Here is a 19,722-nt window from a genome sequence, read left to right as displayed (position 1 = left end):
TGACAAACGTGGAAAGAAGAGAATTAAAATTCACGGCATGTTGATGAAGACCTTTGGAATATCAAATTTCAACCCGCTTAATAAGGAAATTGTCCTTGATTACGCATCTGTCGCTTCTCAAACATTTTATTGAAATAAACAATACATTTGAGGTTTAGTATTAGAGGCAAAAACCTTTCAGTTGTTTTGCGTGTGTGCACAAATCATCACTATAAACTATTTGTAACAAGAAGCTGTTTCCAGCTTATACTCGGGCCTTATTTGACTGTGTGGTGCGTAAAGCCTACAATCTTTTAACAGTGATAACCTCCAGCATCGCCAATTCCCCCAAATAGATAGCCTGCGAGCAAGCTCTCTTGGGGGTGGATCCTCTTTCCCCCTCCCGCCCCCCACCCCTAAGAGAGCTTGCTCTCAGGCTACCAAATAGATAGATACAGAGATATAATCACTAGCTAGATATCACTAGATATAGTGGGGCAATAATTAACCACCAGATAGAACTGCATTTCTTGCAGTCAGAATGTAATACAGGGGAAAACGACATTTGTCATACGAATGCTTTTTATAATCCCGGGGCTTTAATCTTTACGTTTTCACCTTTCGTTTAGAGACAGAAACCATTTGTACGGTCCTAATATGTATGTGACGCCGGGTCAATGACGGATCGTAATTTTCGGTATGATCTAGACCCGGGGGGTACTCCCTTATGTGACCTTAACGGGGACGTGCGGCCCGATAAGGTATGGTTTTCAGGGTGTTTTGTCTTGAACGGGGTATCTTTTTCATCACTTTTTAAACAGGGTATCCCTACATGACCCAATGTTATTTTAGTACAATGTCGATATCTCGCGGCATTGACCTTTTTTTATTACGCGCGGTTCGAAAAGCCGAGAAGCTCGCTCCCTCAAACTTATGTACCGTTAAATCAAGTATTTCATCAGCATTCAGTGATAAACTTTCTATAGTGTGCGAGAAGGCGAAGAACGAGAAATCCGCAAGCTTCAAGAAGCGATGCAACCGTTTAGTGACAACAGCACTGAGCGTCCTTCCGAGATGCTGGAATGCATTTGAGAAAACTCTGCCATGGTGGCAAATCAAAACTGCGTTTGCCATCCGCAATGACCATAATTTTATACATAAATGAATACCTTAGAGTAGATTTTGTAGTTTGCCGCAAATCTTTTGGGGTTTTTTTCTACTGCCCGCTATTCGAGCCCGCTAATAGACGACTACACATTTGATACTACTCGCACATTTGATCACAAGCTATCACATATTTATTCGCTTCGCGTCTCAGTGTTGTACAATTTTTTCCATCCAAAGCAAACCACTGATGTTTGATGCTGTTTGTCCGTCGAATTCTCCGGTTTTGATAGTTGACTTCCATATGAACAAACAGTACGATTGAAATCTGGAAAATCCTCGCGAGTTCATCCAAAGCCAGTTGGTGACCTTTGCCATTTCCAGTGAAAGCAGATGTGCCGCGAAATCGTTGTCTATTTTAAACAGACTTATCCCTTTACCAATTTTCCACGTTTGGTGGACGTATCTTGTTAACCACACAGGATTTCTACATCCACTCCACTCTGTCCGCCTTAACTTCTGTGCTTCCAGAGCCGTCCACAGAACGTCCCGTCGCCGGTCGGCTGCGACGTCTCCTTTGACGATCCATCGACAAAAATGTCGTTTTCGGATGCTAAAACACTTTTAACCTTACAAAAATCGAACTTATATTTACAACAGGAAACAAAGATTATAAAAAGTGAAGAACGAAGAGCGGATGATCCAAGTTCGGGCGCGATTTCAACAGATTGTTCCACCACAAGCTCGCATCGAATTTAGTGTCGGCCCGTACAATTTATTTTTGAGCCGGTCTGCTCGCGCATGCGCTTGACCGTGAACATCGGCCTTTAACGAAAGGTGCTTATTTTGTCGGGTTAAACTTTCTTTTGATACGCGAGTAACAAGGCCGTGTTAAGGACGGTGCCTACTATTGTTACTGCGCATACGTTCTGCGCATCGCGAGATACTCGGGTTTCCTATGGGTGGTGCCTACTAATACAGGAATATTTTTGCGCAGTTTAAAACTATGCGGATAAAGCAGAAACTTACCAAATGCCTTTGGTGTTTCAAAAGAAAATTGGGGGTAACCATGCATTTTTCAGAGAAAATTAAGCTTCAATTTGGGAAAAAATTCCATACATTGCTTTATATTTTGGCACTTTTTAGAGATATTGTTGCTTAATTATCTCTGAAAAATGCGTGGTTACCCCCAATTTTCTTTTTGGATTCCAATAGGCCTTGCTAAGATCTGCTTTTCCCACATAGTCATTAACTGCACAAAAATACTTCGGTATTAGTAGGCACCGTCCTTAAGAGGTGTTTATCACACTGAATCACCTGGAGTGAGCCGGAATATCAGCACATTTCCTAATTCGTAAAAAATCATTTTCGTAATTTCATGACAAACAAAATATGCAAGGAGGCTAACTGAAGTAGCTACATAATATATCCTAACCTTTCCGTCTGAATGAATTTCATGATACTGCTTGGGGTGATGTCGCTTGATAGGGGATTCCAGTGTTGCAAAAGTTCCCGCCACGAGTAAGACAATCGAGGTAACAAGGCTAATCCAGCCCATTTTATTTCTGGAGGGTATAAGAACATTTAGTTATTGTCTTTTTGCTTTATTGGCAGTTAAATTTATAGCCATGCACGAGCCTCGCCACACATAGCTGCGTATTTACTGTACTGTCCTTTCCCACACGCCCGATTAACCTCAGAGATATAATAAATATCTTACTAACCTCGTTTTCTCGGTCCGTACTGTAAGTTACGGATTGGCTTCGTTTTTTCCCGTTGATTTATGGCCCAAGCGCGATAAATCAACGTGATTCGAGGTCCGTAACTTACAGCACGGACCTAAAACTTGGTTATTAATAGGTATGTAACAGCTTACTGATATAAGAATCACCACTGACTAATATCACGGTTGCAAGAATTTTCCTAATCTTTTTCTAAATCGTTCTTCTTCCCGGACATCTGAAAAACGACAAATGAATAATTTTTAAAATCTCTTAAAGCCATAAAAAGATAACTGGAAATTGTTTTCAGATCTTTAAACAATAATATTAAGAAAAATACAACACCTGACGTGTATCAATAAGAAGTTTCTACGAGTACGATTGAACGCGTCGTCATTGTTTTTTTCTTGTAGATTGATTGGTAAACTGTATATGTAAAGTTACTTTATATTCCGTTAAATAATATCCTTAAGTTCCAAACAAAACTGGCCCTTAAGTGAATGTGTAAGTGGCGAAACGTGTTTTACAACAGGTTAAATTGAAGTGTCGTTAGTATAAGCTGTTTAAGATCAATACTTTCAAGTGCTTGTTTTGTTGAAGTAAAAACCAAGGCAAATGAAGAAGCAATGTTCTTTACCAATTCCATACTCTCTAGATTATTTCACTGATTTTATTTTAAGTTAAACTGTGGTAAAAATGAAGCAATGATTCCCCTTTGACGAAATTTGTCCTTACCTTGTGTTTAAAATCAACAAAAGCAGTATTCGAGAAAAACGAAAGCGTTATACCGTGGAAATAAAATAGTAAACAAAAAAAAGCCTTTGAAAAAACAGTAAAATTTTAACGTATTAAAAGACTTGACAAAGAATTAAAAACGGCCGGCAATAGTGCTAGAAACAAATCTTTACTGCTGCAGATTTCTTTTTTTCCGTCTTAAGGCCAAATCACGGTATCGTGAATGTATTGGGTAGTATTCTACAGAAACATTTCCTCTGTGGAGGCAACTGTGAAAATATTTTAATCACTGGGAGAAAAGCAATAAAAAAATGTTTTCATTACAGCATTCTAGAATGAGAAAAAAACATCTCATGAATGTAGCGATATGTGTGCCGTTTATATCCCTATTCATCGAAACTTGAGAAATGTGAATGACGTCCATAAAAATGCATTGTTTTTGTCTCTAAAGTGGAAAACGGAATCAGTTACAAACTTGGTTTCAGAAACTTTGTCACTGCTGTAGACAAAGTCAGTTTGAACGCGGAATAAAATCGACAAATTTAAAGTATTGTGGAACTGTAAGACCAATTAGTTGATTAATTTTAAACAGCGTATTTGTAAAAGTGTAGAAATGGTCTGTTATCATGGAAGTGTGCTTCGCTGGATACAATAAAAGAAAAGTACTTACCTTCACTCGGAGATTCGCTTAACTGAATGGTGAACGTTTTTTGTCAGCTGGATTTATGGAATCTAAAAACACTACTTAGCCAATGTTTTATGAAGTAACCTATCTTGTGGAACAATCGATCCATGAAAAAGGAAAAGTTTTTTAAGAGCCGTTCTTGATTGGGTTTAATGGAGATTTATGAAATTTACAGCAGGTCACTCTATAGAATGTAGATGAGTTACGTAGCTAATGTTTTATGAGGTAACCTAACTTGTGGAACAATCGATCCACGAAAAAGGAAAACTTCTCTAAGGGCCTGTGTTTGGGAGGTTAATGGTTATTGATTGAAAATACAGCAGGTTACTCTAGCTCACTCAATGCTGTTGTATTTATGGAAACTGAATGAGCTACGTAGCTAATGTTTTATGAGGTAACCTATCTTGTAGAACAATCGATCCATGGAAAAGTCCTTCTAGAGCCTTGTTTTTGGGAGTTAATGGTGGTTAATTGAAATTACAGCAGGTCACTCTAGCTCACTCAACGCTGTTGTTTTTATGGAATTTGAATAAGCTACTTAGCCAATGTTTTATGAGCCAACCTATCTTGTAGAACAATCGATCCATGGAAAAATGCTTTTACAGCCTTGTTTTTGGGAGTTAATAGTGATTAATTGAAATTACAGCAGGTCGGCTCTAGCTCACCCAATGCTGTTGTATTTACAGAATTTGAATAAGTTACTTAGCCAATGTTTCATGAGGTAACCTATCTTGTGAAACAATCGATCCATGAAAAGGGATAAAATCTTTAAGAGCCATGCTTAATTGGGGGTTAATGGAGATTAATTGAAATTACAGCAGGTCACTCTAGCTCACTCAATGCTGTTGTATTTATGGAAACTGAATGAGCTACGTAGTCAATGTTTTATGAGGTAACCTATCCTGTAGAACAATCGATCCATGGAAAAGGAAAAGTTTTCTAAGAGCCTTGTTTTTGGGGGTTAATGCTGATTAATTGAAATTATAACAGGTCACTCTAGCTCAGCGGGTTACCTCATCTCAACCTCGTAGCCCTCTGATCGTCTAGGTGGCACACAGAACGGACCACCAAAGGGGCAATTACGTGAAAGGTGTGATCGAAGTTTCTTTTCTTCTTAAACGGGCTGATGGAAACTCCTCTCTAATGTCCAACCCCTGGGCTTTTACTGAAATGGTACATGGTACTCCTTTCACAAAAAAATCCCTTTCGTATACGACAAACATAGTAGTGTGTTCCCTACGTTTTCTTGTATAGCAGTACTATTCACTATCTTTGTGTTATAATTTCTGCTTTGGTTATTGTATCCTCTTTGAAAGTTTGTTGCGAATGCTACCTTCTCGGTTGGTTGTCTATCCTAGCAAGCCTTTATATTTCTAATAGTTTTTTTTAACATTTTCAGTAATATTTTACTGAAAAAACTAGCAGGGTGATAAAGGCACTAATGTCGACGGAAAGTCACGATATGGAGTAACGGCCCACCCCTCCCCTTGGGATGTTCTGTTGAAAGTAATTCCTTGAAAAAACTGTTTATAATTCTTGTTGCTGAGTAGCAGCAGAGATCATATTTCGGTTTTCAAAAGAGATTTTTTTTCATCATTGTGTTTTAGGGCGAATTTTAATATATTGTATATATTCAAGTTACTGTGGGTCTGAATTACTCGCGCGACCAGTTTATTTTACCGAGCACTCGGAGGTTGCAAGATTCTTAACAGGCATTGGTTTCTAAAACCGTGTGGAGGTATTTTAACATCAGTTTTTAAAACAACTTACAAGCCATTTGAAGTTTGACGATCGCTTTCTGTACACTTTTTTGACATTTGAGCTTATAAATTCAAACTAAAGCTAATGTTAAAACCTTCCAACGCGGTTTTTGAAGTCAATGCCTACTAAACGTCTTGCAACCAACGGAAGGCCGGGGTAAAATGTCACCCTGTTAACAATCCTGTTTGGCGACAAGAACCTGCAAATTTCCCGCAATTTGTCTCAATGCAAATGTCTAGAAAAAGTAGTTCACGATTCCAATTCTGAGTTGGTAACAGTCATATTTTTAGTTATAAACTTACTTAATATTACTTTGTCGTGATGCTAAGTTAAAATAAAATAAGTGTTCACTTTGTTTGTAATTCGCATTAAATGCAAATTAACACTTCCATTGTTGTTAAACCTACTTCATAATCAAATTCAACGTGGGTTGCTTGTTAGTAACTAGCTTCAGAGTGATCTTTTCGTTTCATCAGAAAGACAAGAATGATAAGTATTAGCTCTTAATCTTCTGCAAAAGGCTACTTTTAAAAGAGTCCATCAAAGCGGTCAGTTCCAACTGAAATTACGCGCATGCTCAGTCCTTGGACCAACTGTTCATGAGCACGCGTCTCAATTTATTCGAGGAATCCCTTCGTTTGGTAACAAAGTCATATTTTGGTTATAAACTAAGTTAATATTGCTTTACCGTAATACCAAGTTCAGCACGCGTACGTGCTCAGTTTGTCTTTCTTTCTTTTTTATACGTCATCTTTTAAGTCATCTGCACGAGCCAGATTCGCGAGGAATCTTAAGATGTATCTTAAAAATTGGTTCTGAACAACAGTCGATTGCTAAGATAATAATACGCTATTGTTAACAAACTATACTTAGGACACATCTTTACGTAGGAGGGCTGGCAGGAGAATCTGGCTGGTGGACAACATAACTGAAAGAAGTTAAGAAGTATTCTTAGCATCGTTTCTAAAGAATAGCCTATTGTTAGAACGAAAATAGACTATTGTTAAGGGTCACTATTGATGATACATCTTAACTTTAGGAAACCTTGGTGAATCAGTGGGGCGAGATTTACGATGCTCTTCAAAGTTAACACATATCTTAAGTATTGTTTCTTAACAATTGACTATTGTTAATCCAACAACTTACTTTTGTTAAACGGACAGTATCACGCTATTTTTTGGTAACACATTGAAAATCGGAAAGACGCTATTCAGTTGATAGCAGTCAAGATAGAATGCCAAAATTCCATTAAAAGACTACCAGAATGCAAAGACTCTATCCACGGATATTTTCGCCGGCAGATGACCAAGATTGGGAGGGGTTCAAATTTGAAAACGTCCGCCGGACGTTTTCAAATTTCGTTGTTGTAACGCACTAAAAATCGCCGGTTGTACTATATTTTGGCTCAACCTTTCATCTTAGAATCACTATTAATATTTCTTTAAATTAGTGATTGAGAAATTAATTAGCACACTGTTCAAAGTTTAAATTTAGTGAATTTTGGCCAAAAATAATGATATCTCCCATCGATCTCCCATGATACTGCCCCTCTAAGAAACAATCATTAGTATACATGTTAACTTGGGGAGATTTTGTGAGTTTGGCCCCTGGTCCCTATAACCATTACTTGCATACTTTTCTATAAAAGTGTCAAAAATTAAATCCTCAAGACGAAATAGAGATAGCTGTATTTTTTGTTTAGAATCTCGTTGAATTTTTCAGATGGAGTTTCCCGCTGTGGGCTGTTCTTGTTTAGAACTTGAGGTAAAGGGCGGTATGGTTTCTCAGGCGAACAATCTAGATCGTTCAAATTTATTGCTTATTTAGAAACTATACGGCTCTGCCATTTTACCCATCACTGTATCTTTGTTTGAAACTTATTTTTCAAAAGCAGTCGATATTTTAGTCTTAATCCTGTAGAGCGTTTCACCTGCCTTTACTTATTGTTAGTCGGAGCGCTTGAGGTGGCATGTACCCGCAATTTTTTCCCGAAATTATTCTCCACAGCAATAACATCTTCTGAAAGAATCCAGTTACAATTTATATCATGAAAGCGGTTCTACTAGGAAACAATCTTTCTTCGTAGAATTCAAATTCTGACTTTTTATCCCAATTAAAAAAAAGATGGGCTAAAGAAATATATTTCTCAAACTCATTAATAATTCATAAAGAGAAAACAAAGGAAATCACTACCGTGAAGGAGGTTTGGAAATGTGATCTTAATTATTATAAAATTTTGTGAACTTTTGCTTCGAATTTCTCCAAGAATTATCAATAGTTTGATAAGCTATATCAAACACTCGAAAGAGTGTTTCCTCCTATTTCCAAACACCTCGAAGTTGGTTACAAAAAACTCGGCTGCGCCTCGTTTTTTCAACCCTACTTCTCGGTGTTTGGAAATCGGAGGAAATACTCTTCCTCGTGTTTGATCTATTACATCAAACATGTGACGACGTTCTACACAAAAGCGAGCTTTATTGAACCTTTCAAGGAAAATAAACTGGTAATCGTCAGAAATCGTAAAGTTTAAAATAAATACAAACTAAGATAACCCTCATATGCCTACTGACACAGAATTTAAAGTGTATTAGCCATAACATTTAATGGCTTTTTAGTGCTGTGATATGTAAACAAATAACTCTATGTTGTCTCAAGATATTCTCAATCAAGCGGCCGGAGCAAAACGACATGTTTCCAAAGGAAATTGAGTGGCGCGCCCACTTGATAGAAAGATTATTTCTCTCATTATTCTTTTTGGTAGCTGCGGAGCCGACGATCTTGGGCTTAACGCTTGTCAGAGTCTCACAGTTTTTCTCTTTTGCATCCATTTTGTATTGGAAGGTGGAACGCTACGGTGTACTATATCAACAGCCTTTGAAAATGGGCCTAAAACAAAGAGAGAAAGGTGACAACGAAATATGACAAAGGACGTATTCTTATAATTAAATGACTTTTACGTTTCAAGATTGCACGCTAATAACAGTCCTTTATCCGGCTAAAGTTAGCAAACAGAGCACTGCCCTGGCTGATGGGATGGAAAAATTTAACAAGACTCTAAATCTTTCTATATTAGCGGTCTAGTGGTCCGTTTAAGACAACGTGCTACTAATCGTCAAATTTATGAGAAGATCACGATTAAAATTAAAAAAAGAAAACGACAACTTGTACAGGTTGCCCATATTCTTGCTTTTACTGGAACAAAGAATTCAAGCGAGATAAATGTAAAATTTATTAAACAATTAGTACTGTAATTTATGTTGAAAGAACTCCACCTCCTTGTTACACATTCTTTGTGGTAGAAGAATGACTGAACCAGCAAAGTATCTCCTTTTTTTTCCATTAAAATTTGCTTTAACCCTAATTTTTGGGGAAGGAATCCTCGCACAAATTAGGACGCGTGCTCATTGAGTAGTTGGTCCGAGGACTGAGCATGCGCGTAATTTCAATTGGAACTGATGATTAGCTTTGATGGAAGAGGAAGTATCACGGGTTCTTTGATATCTATTGTTAAAAATGATGATATAAGACCCTCAATCAGCTGCAAAATAATTCTAGAATGACGAGAGGAAATAAATCAACTCAATTTTTGAAAAGAACAACTCGTGATCTATTGTAGCGCATTTTGGAAACAAAAATACGAGAACTTGAAAAAAACTAGGCTAGCTTAACAATAGCCTGCAATGCAGGCGTATTTTTGGAGCGGGAGCGCTGAATAATCCTTCGTTGCTGTCATCTTGGGCGAGGAAGCGCGAGAGGGCTGGAGCGAGTCAAAAGTGACCCTAAGGGAGAGGACGACTGGCTGAGAAATAAAGGAGGGGGGAGGGGGAGAGGAGGGAAAAATTCGCTCTCAATTCCGCCCCCTCCCCCTCAGCCTCCTTCAAATACGCGACCTAAATTTATTATTCAGCGCTCGCCCATGAAAAACGCCTGCACTGCAGGCTAGCTTAACAACAAAAGTTGTAATTTGCATCAGTCAGTGCGAATTACAAACAAAGTTTTCACGTATTTTATTTTGACGTAGCAGTATGACAAAGATATATTTAGTTAGTTTATAACCAACATATGACTCTATTACCAACTGAAAATTGCATTCGTGAACTAATTTTTCTAAGTTTTTGCGATGAGACAACTTGCGGGAAATTTGCTGGTACTAGTTGTGACGCCATGTGTGATATCAACAATGGAAAAAGGTATCCAAGAAACAAAAATCAAGACAATTGTGTGTATGAACAGAAGAAGCTAACACAAACTGAATAAGGGGGGTACCATTTCAATGAAATTTAGCACGGGAAAGGTCAGGAGTTGGACATTGGGCGAAGGCTCTATTTATGGGACCGAGAAGATGAGAGGGCTGAGTTGGGTTCACCTGCTGCTAGAGTGACCTGCTGTAATTTCAATTAATCACCATTAACCCCCTCTTAAAGAACTTTCTGTTTTTGATGAATCAAATACTCCACAATATACTTAACTTCATAAAACTTGGGCTAGCTTATTCAGATTGCAAACCCAACAGCTGCAAACCTTTGACAGTTAGTTAAGCGGATCTCTTCAGGGTGGAAGGTGTTTTTCTTCAATCCATTCCCACTTTTCTCCACTACAAACGTTTTCTAAACTTTTACAAATGCAAGGCTTAAAATTTCGTCAAATAATCAGTATAGTTCCACAGTTCTTAAAGATGTTGTATATTTTAGTCAGTCTACGAGAATAAAAAGGATCAATCAATCAATACTTTGTACTGTTATATGTCACACTTTATTTTTTTATTCAAATCATGAACACAATGCTTACAAGGATTATATATCTAATTGATCGAATTGGGGCTTTACATTGGCCGCGAGGTTACAAAAGTCACGGCATGTTTTAAAACCCGGAACACCACAGATTTCTGGAACATTAAACCAACCATATGAGGGTGTGGTCAGGCCTAGATCTAATAAGGACATTAATTGGGCACGTCACGCAACACGCTCCCTCCTCCAGGAGGGAGGAGCGCGTTAGTCCTGAACTTTTTAATTTTACCTTTGTGTTCCAGTGTTCCGATCTATTCCGTGTTGTCACGCGTTCCTGGCTTCAGCCGGTAATGATGTCAAGTGTGTTTCACACAATTCTAACTGTAGATAATATCCTGAATAAGCAATTACACTCAACAGCTAAGGAGAAGCTGTTTGCACACATTTCACACAACTCGAAAAAAGGTTAATAAAATATACTAAAGACGAACCACCAACACTCATGTTTAAGGCCGATTTAGACGATACGACTTGGTCATTGCGACTGACATCCTGGGCCCAGTTGTTCAAAGCCCGATTAAGCTAATACTGGATTAACTTGAAGTTTGATTTGAGTTTAATAGCTAATCAATCAGCATTTTTCCAAAATATTCTAATTGCCCTTCCGTTTTGACTTAGACTTTTCTTTACCTTTAGCTAAAAGTCAGCTTTTAAAAACATTCTAGCCGAGGTACAAACCTCGGTTAACTTTTAATCAGGGATTGGCGTTAAGCGGCTTTCGAACAACTTGGTCCTGATCTACAAACCTATGATACGAATTGTTTCGTGTAAATTATACAACTTGTCTTGCGTGATACGCAAAATGTTGTAGGATTTTGAACTTTGATAATCGCTGGCGCGGGCAATTTGAATAACGAGAGTTGTATATACGGTTTTTTTTTTTTGCATGCCTCACACGACAGTCGTAAGCAAAATTGAGTTATTATACCGTCATTACAATTCCCTTGAATGTGATTGATTCACAAACTGCACTATTTTGCACTAATTATCCTGCAAACAGTGTAATCGGACAATGTAATCTTACAGTTCTATGAGCCAATCACATTAAAGACTGCACTAAATCCACCAATTATAATTATGGTTACAGTTTCTATAGCAACAGTCACTCACAAGCTTGGCTTTGTCTAAAATGGAGGATTTCTTTTCCAACAGTTTTCTTTTTTTCTTCTTTTTTCTCCAAAATTGTTATGCTTTCAATTAATTGAAGGCGTTTTGTAATGGTCTCGATCAGGATTAAACGTTTATCTGCAAGTTTTCCTCCTTCATGTCTGACTGAAGTTTTTGTCACATCCACTTGTTCTCGGAAATTGTAATGGTCATCATTAATTCGTAACAGGACTTCGTGTCGTCCGATTCGGTCTGTTATCATACGACTGATTAAACAAAACGCACTCCCGCTACGCGGTCGTCCGATTTTGTTAATCACTTGTATGATTACAGAACGAATCGGACTCCAGTCAGTCCCCTTACCATTATAAATCGGCCTTAAGTCTACTCGCTCGCTCGCGATTTAGCAAGTAGAATCGACAATTCTAAAATGCGGAACGCCAAAGCTAAAAATCAAAGTTATATTGCTTAAAGATAAACGCGACTGGTGTCAGAGCTAAAAGGAAATTAAAGTAAAACACACGGGGGATGGGGGTTGGGGATACTCCTCCATACTAACTATACTGGGGGTAAGGTATGCGTGGCACCAAATGGTATGGTTTTTAACCGTTTCATTCTGATACCTTTTAACCATTTTGGTCTGAAAGTCTGAAAACAATATGGATTTTACAGAAATGGGTATGGATTCTAGAAACCAGTTTAAGGTCTGAAAAGGGTTACCGGTAAATTCAGTTACACATTTTCGTCTGAAATAGGGTCAGGGTTTGGAGAACTGAGCTGCACACCCCACCAAACATCCCGAGGAGTACCCCCCAGGGGTAAACCAACATCGAGGGGTTTCTATCTTGGCATGGTTCAAAACTAGTATTGAAAGGAAAAAATTGTCAGCCTCGGTCAGTTTATCCAATCGAATCAAATGACATAAATTCTAACATACCAGTCGCTAGTTAATTAAAGCAGTAATCAATAAGTGGAAAATTAAGCAAGCCTGTTACCTATTTAGTTGCACCCAGCGATGATCATTTTGGCGAAGTAGTGAGCTGTTTGAAAGTAAGGCCTAAGCAAAGTTAATTGAGGGACTGGTTATGAAACCTTGCAATGACAACAATGGTGCTACAATTCATGCTGGAAGGGCCGCGACCGTACACAATCCTTTTTGTTACGCGCGCTCATGCACACTACAGTTGAATATCTTAACAGAAAAGTTTCTGTTGGTCGGTTGGGCCAACGCACTTCAAAAAAAATTGTGGTCTGTGCATGTTCGAGCCAAAAATGCTAACAAAAACATATAACAAGGACCTTTTTCAGGCTTCATAACCATTGCCTTTTATTAACTCTGGCCTAAGTAAACTTGGGAGAAATTGAAAATAATGTTGTTTCAATTCAAACTTCCCAATGTGAGGTGGGGAAAAACAATAAGATTTTCCGGCAGATTATCACAAACTCCAGCTAACTCACTCAGAATTCTAGTGGATTATCCGAAAAGATAATAGAAAGATTTAGAATCGCGTTTACTTCAAACGCGCGTTTTGAAAAAATGAAAATATTGATGCATGAGAATAGTGCAAAATAATTCTGGCCTTTCATGATAACGCAAAACTACTAAATTTTACCGAGAAACTGAAAACAGCAAGCGGCAAATGAAAGATGAACGAAATTCTAAATCTCTCTAACATTTCTTTTCCTTCAAGTTTCATTATTAAGAAAAAATCCCGTAAAGAATCCTGCCAAAATAGAACAGAAAACCATTGCCCGCGGAGCAACAGGAAGAATGCTTGTATTTTGGAAACACGCGCGAGGGAAGAACTCGCGATTCCGCAATATCACTATAACTACTTGTTCTCGTTGCGGGGTGCCCCTAAAAGTGGAAACTAAAGCATAATCACACACAGTTTTAAATGAAATCACACGCCTCTAGCTGAAGAGGGAAACACATTACTGAGTACCTACACACTGTACGTCAAATGCCACATGAGCAAGGATCAAAAACTACTGACACCATGTCTTCAACCGTCTTCGTATTTTTTTAGGGTACCCTTGCTTACAATGGTAAACAAAAAAAAAATGAAAACTTACAAGAGCTGCATTATCAAAGAACTGTACGGTCCGAAACGTTTCGAATTCTCACGCAAATTACCATTTTAATTTTCGAATTTTCGCTCAGTAGGCAGAGACAAACTTTGGTAAGTACACAGTGAAGTGATCATTCAGTTTTTTTTGTACACTGTAATGTGAAGTGCAGTGTTACTTGAACTTGCCATTGCACCCCTCATTTCGATTGTATCATTTGGGTTGAGGTACCTATGGTACCAGGCGTTGTCCCCTTCGAGCGGGTTATTTTCTGTGTCTTCCATCTCTTTGTAAATCCATTTGGCAGCTCGTCGTTTTCCTTTGTAAAGCTTGACGTTCCACAAGTTGGTTGTTGCCAAAGGAACGTAGAACATGACAGCCAATGTTTCGTTGATCTTCGGGATATAGTAAGTCATAACCCCCCTGACTCCTTTTGCTTTTTTGAAACCTCCACCTAGTTTTCCTTCGTACCCGAGAGTTTCATCTGATAATGACGACAGCAAAACACTCGTGAGTCATGTATACCCATCCTTAGAAACCCAGGGGCAGATAATCGTGACAGGGTTATGATCCTTACCCTTTTTTATCGTTTTCATGTTGACACGGCGCCTAACCGTAAAACGTACCTACCTCCTACCCACCTACCCACCCACCCACTTACCTACCTACCCTACCTTCCCACCCACCTACCTACCTATCCACCAACCCACTCACCTACCTACCTACTCATCTACCTACCCACCCACCCACTCTGCTACTTTTAGGTGTATTGTAACTGCCTACTTTACGTCTCCCTTAATGTCCACAAATGAAAATGTGGGAAGTTTTTCTGACGTAAGTCAACAATCGTTGCATTGAAAAATGTGGATGTGCACTGAAACGTTCTCTCTCAGCTGGACTGTATGACTTTAATACGGGTTAAATCGCATGACTGTTCATCGGATGCACATAACAACTAACTATCTTGTATTATCTTTGAGCAACCCATCAGTCCGGATTCGCTTTTAAGTTAGCCAATCAGTTTGCGTGGCTTGTAGTAGTTGCTTACTTAGTAATGCTACAAATATTAATCCTTTTTAAACAGTTAATCACTGATGCTGATCACTGATCAGCAAAATTCCTCCTTGTAATATCAATCCTTAGTATATACCACACAAGTGAATAGCCTTTCGCGACGGCTGATTAGCTAGCTCGGAGGTGATTAACCAAGTACTATTCACCTCCGAGCAACCGAAGAGAAACAAGATGATTCCCGCTTCGCCACGGTCACTAAAGAGGAATTTATTTAGATAAACGAGGCAGCTGTTACAAAAAATACAAAAATGGCAACAAAGTTTAGTTTGACGGTATTAAATGGTAAGTTATTTAATCGTTCCAACCTCATATTCTAAGGCAAAAAATGAAACTACAATGCCTTGTTTACGAAAACTGCCGAACACTATAATTACAATGTAGACAATGAAACATCTAGTGTTTAGGAGCATGGTTTCGAAATCAAGACGAATTTCACTCAACAATCGAAGAAATGACATCTTAGCAACTAAACAAGTGTCTCAAAAAGTTTTAGTTGTTCGCAAGAAAGCGAGACGGAACTTTCTGCAACAAGAAATCGCTTACCGCGCGGCGCGCGAGATTTTAAAATTTCCCACCATTTGCCGGTATAATGTCAAAAATAAAGGAAATTCGGCCCGCTAGTTATTCTGCTTGTGTGGTATATACTAAAACAATCATTCACCTCAGTGTCGGTGACAGTGGTAGATATTTACCTCGCCACTTCGCGGCTTGGTAAATATCCACTCCACTTCGGTGTATAATTGTTAATTATTCAACCCGTAAGGTCATGAGAATTAAGGATGTGATTATCCAAGATGAATTTTTTTGATATTTTAATAAGTTCTCTCCAGTACTTTTATAAGAAAAGTATTGGGAAAGAATAGAGAATTTATTTTTTGATAGTACGGGTTAAAGGGTTAAAAGTGCCTATGAAGTAGTAAAATTGTTCTAATAAGATAGCTTATTATTTTCTGATTCTTAATATGTAGATTTTAGGCGGTGAAACATTCTCAACGCGGAATAAATCGAACCGAAAGTCTTAAAAGTGTCTCCATCTTGCACTCGGCCAAAACGATCGTATTACGAAGCTGCGACGTAGGAAATCCTTCAGAAGTGAGAAGTAAACAACTCTTCGAGGCTTTTGCTACGTCATCAGCCTTGTCCTGAGCAAAGACTCGTTCCCAGTCCCCGCGACACGATTTAGTGAATTTTGAGGTTCTTTGGAAGGCGAAAAATGTCGGTTTTAGTTGATTTTTTCAAATTTCTTTTGTCATTTCGTAATCAGGACACAACAAGCTTCAAAAATACGAAAACAAATTTTACTTCATAGGTACTTACTTGAATTGACGATGTAGGGCATGAGTGCGTTTGAGGTTCCAGCTTGGAAGTGTACATTGCTTGCTTGCCAGCGATATCCAGTTAGGTTTTCAATGTTGATGGTAATTGTGCGCTTAATACTACCAAGCAACTTCGTTAGCGTTGACAAATGTTCTAAACCAACTGAAATACAACAACAATATATTACTGGATTCAGTAAAAGAACTCAGTCCGTTAACTCGAACTGCAAAGGGAAACAAAAAATAGTTCGAGTTAATTTAGCGGGGTTGGTGTTAATAATAAATAAGATATTTCAACAGGGAGCCCACGTCACAATTTGTGGTTTTCAGTGAGGCCCTGCATAAATCTAACGTAAGAATACAAAAAATTACAAATATAGCTATCTAAAAATAAAAAGTAAAAAGGATAAGATCGATAAAAGAGTCTACATGTTTCTAATAAGACGTCTAAAAACTAAATGTTGAATGTCAAATATGGATCCTGTTAAAATGTCAGAACATCAGTATCTGATTGATTCTTTCATCTTCATTGATAACGTGGTTTTGATGTACGGAAACGACTCTAAGTAGACCTTTCCTTTAGTATATTGTTCGAATTTTGTGGGCTAAAATTCCCAAACTCAGTAGACATTATTTATTGAAGGGTTTCTGTGAACGAATGATAGAACCACGTTATTGATAATGCGGTTTTGATATTTTGTTAGAATTTTGTGGGCTAAAATTCCCAAACTAGACGTTCCTCTGAACAAATGATAGAACCACGATATTTTATTACCGGCTGCCGATAGAGTTCGAGTTATCGAGGTAAGTGTGAACCAAAGGAAAGTAAAATTAAGTTGGGTTAGCGGGGAGTTCGAAGCAGCTAACGGTGAATGACCGAAAAAATGAAGTCCAGTCCGAGTTGTTTGAGTTAGTCGGGAGTTCGACTTAGCTAATCGTCCGAGGAAATGAAGTTAAATCTGGGGTCCTTCCCTGGTTTCCATTCAGGGATTCCGCTATTATCAAGCTAACAGGCAACTAATCGAGAGTTGATTTACGTGCATTGCAAAGTTTTTAAAGAAATGTAAGAGACCTCATAAACATACATATTCGTTTGGCCATGTTGTGTTCATCAGTTGAAGATGAAAGCAAGCTCTTCAGGTTCTTTCGCTCCTTTTGCCCCTATCAAATTAGTACAGAAACAAGCATGATTAGAGACAATAATATTGTTCCTTTAAATAAACACTTTCACTTTATTGTACTACAATGACGTTTATATAGACTAGTAATAATCAAAGAGTAGGCGCGGTGCGTTCGATGTTCTTGATACCAGGCCCTCTCTTCTTTGCTAAGTTGGTGATGATGTCATCCGCCCCTGCAAAATCTACGGGGGATGCCAGATACGCGTCCCAAGATCTACTTATTCATTCCGGTTTATCGATCGACTTCCCCATACAATCTCGCCTCCAAATACAATTAGGAGTGCATTCTTTCTACGTCGAACACAACACAAGGGTGCCAAACACGGCCTATAACCTTCCATTTTGCTCTGAAAAAGTGTTACTTGAAATTTTTTAGGGAACGGGAAGTCTTAAGTGCAGTCTAGTGTGTCCACATCTCAAACATATCCGTAATACAGGTAAAAGGCTACGGAAGATATTTACTGTGTTTCAAGCATGAGAAAAAGAAAACAATGGTAGAAAGACGTGTGCTTTAGGGCTACTCTGCCTTTTGGCTTGTGAACAGGCCCTCGATTTCACTTTGAAATGACATTAAACTTATTTGTGTCAATGGAAACGTTAACATAATGATCCAGTTTTTTGTTAACAATTACTCTGTTAGTGCAAAGAAACCAGGATTAATTATCTTTTGCTGCAGATGACTCAGTAGGGTGGAACTGGATTGGCCAAATCGTTTAAAGCTAGTTCCCTATATGTACTGGGATAAAAACACTAGAAACTGATTTTGCTTAGTTCTTTCTTCTAGAAATCACTTGATATTTTCTTCTCGGTGCTCTAAGAGCAATTTCATGTTTGAGCAAAGGTACTTTGTCAAATATTAAGTGTGCAGGCGTTGACCAAAACATTAAGATGGCGGCCATTTACATTTCGCATTGGATTTATTAACCGTTCACGATGTGAACTGTTTAATAAGAAGTAAATAACTGATTGCGTGCAATTGGGTGTTGTGAGATAAAGTTCAGGTTATGAAATAAATAAGCAATGCTCAAATGTTAAAAATTTGGTGCTTCTCGGCAGCAATTTATCAGAGTAACCAGTAGCAAAACCGCTACTGAAAATTACCACGTATCAAAATTAAAGTGAAATTACAACTTGCCCAAATATCACTGACTTATGTACATGTACACTTGCGATTTGCGTGAAGATGTAGCTCGATCACGAGAATAATTGCTTCGAAATTGCAGTGGAAATCGCGACGAAAACAAGGGTCTCAACATCAGAAACTACTGATAACATTCTCCTTTTACCTTTCCTGTTGAATCTTCTCCAGTGTCAGTAGATGTCTCTGTATAGTCTTCAAGGTAGTCCTCTATGTTCGGAGACCCCAAGGTGGAAATAGTCCCTGCGACAATCATCAGCAAGATGACAAACGTTGTCTTGTCCATTTTGAACCTGCAAAGGAGTTCCAAAATAAAAGATTATTCATTCGCAGTGAATAAAGAAATACAATACACAAACAAGTTTTTTTTTCCGAAGAGATGCTATTACGCTTCTATTTTACAAGTTCCTTCATCTAATGAATTTTTTTTGTCAACTCATGACGAGTAAATTATTCAGTGGGAATGACTGATGGAGGGACTACATACAGGCCATTAAGAAGACTTAAAATTTTTATGCTCTGAAAACGGAAGGACCCTAAAAGTCTCTGTTTTAAAAAACAAACAACAACTGACAACTAACGCAAACATTGATGGTTCCTATCGAAGAATTTCCCGGCCCTTGTCCATGAAATTTCACGAAACCTTTTTGTTGCATTAAAGTACTGAAACATTTTTCGTTCTCCAAAGTGGAAGGTACATAAACAAGGGAAAAGACGCGGACTTGCATCTTCCGAAGTTGCAGGCACTTTTCATCCGAAGTTTAACAACTTCCTTAAAGGTTCTCTATTTAAAAACACTTTCTGCTTGATGCTGAAATGAGTAGATGAACTTTGTAAGAACGACCCCCATTCTACATAATTTTTAGTTACCCCGCTTCTAGATAGATGGGTGGGACATGAGGTACTGATCAAGCTACATACGTTTATCTTTGCGAGCCCCTTTGATAACATTGACACCTGTTAAGTGTTAACTCAAGGCATAAAAATTACTTACTTTCAGGCTTTTCGGCACGTTAGACGTTCTTCTTCAGTCAACCTTAGCTGGTGTAGTTGCAGCAAGC

General features: G+C 38.2%; 1 protein-coding gene across 1 annotated transcript; it reads right to left on the bottom strand.

The window, feature by feature from the left end:
* Positions 1-10,727: 10,727 nt before the first annotated feature.
* Positions 10,728-19,722, bottom strand: LOC146458432 (DELTA-actitoxin-Afr1e-like). The gene is made up of 5 exons (XM_085090658.1): positions 19,656-19,722; positions 18,810-18,954; positions 17,428-17,503; positions 16,344-16,505; positions 10,728-14,436 (listed from the first exon to the last, which is right to left on the bottom strand). Exons 2-5 carry the CDS (start codon positions 18,945-18,947, stop codon positions 14,090-14,092), a joined length of 723 nt encoding a protein of 240 aa, XP_084946784.1. The 5' UTR covers positions 18,948-18,954; positions 19,656-19,722; the 3' UTR covers positions 10,728-14,089.

Source organism: Pavona decussata, unplaced genomic scaffold, assembly GCF_977016875.1.
Source record: "Pavona decussata unplaced genomic scaffold, jaPavDecu1.1 SCAFFOLD_233, whole genome shotgun sequence".
Classification (NCBI taxonomy): domain Eukaryota; kingdom Metazoa; phylum Cnidaria; class Anthozoa; order Scleractinia; family Agariciidae; genus Pavona; species Pavona decussata.
The sequence above is the reverse complement of the archived record's forward strand: the minus strand, read 5'-3'. Positions and strand labels throughout refer to the sequence as shown.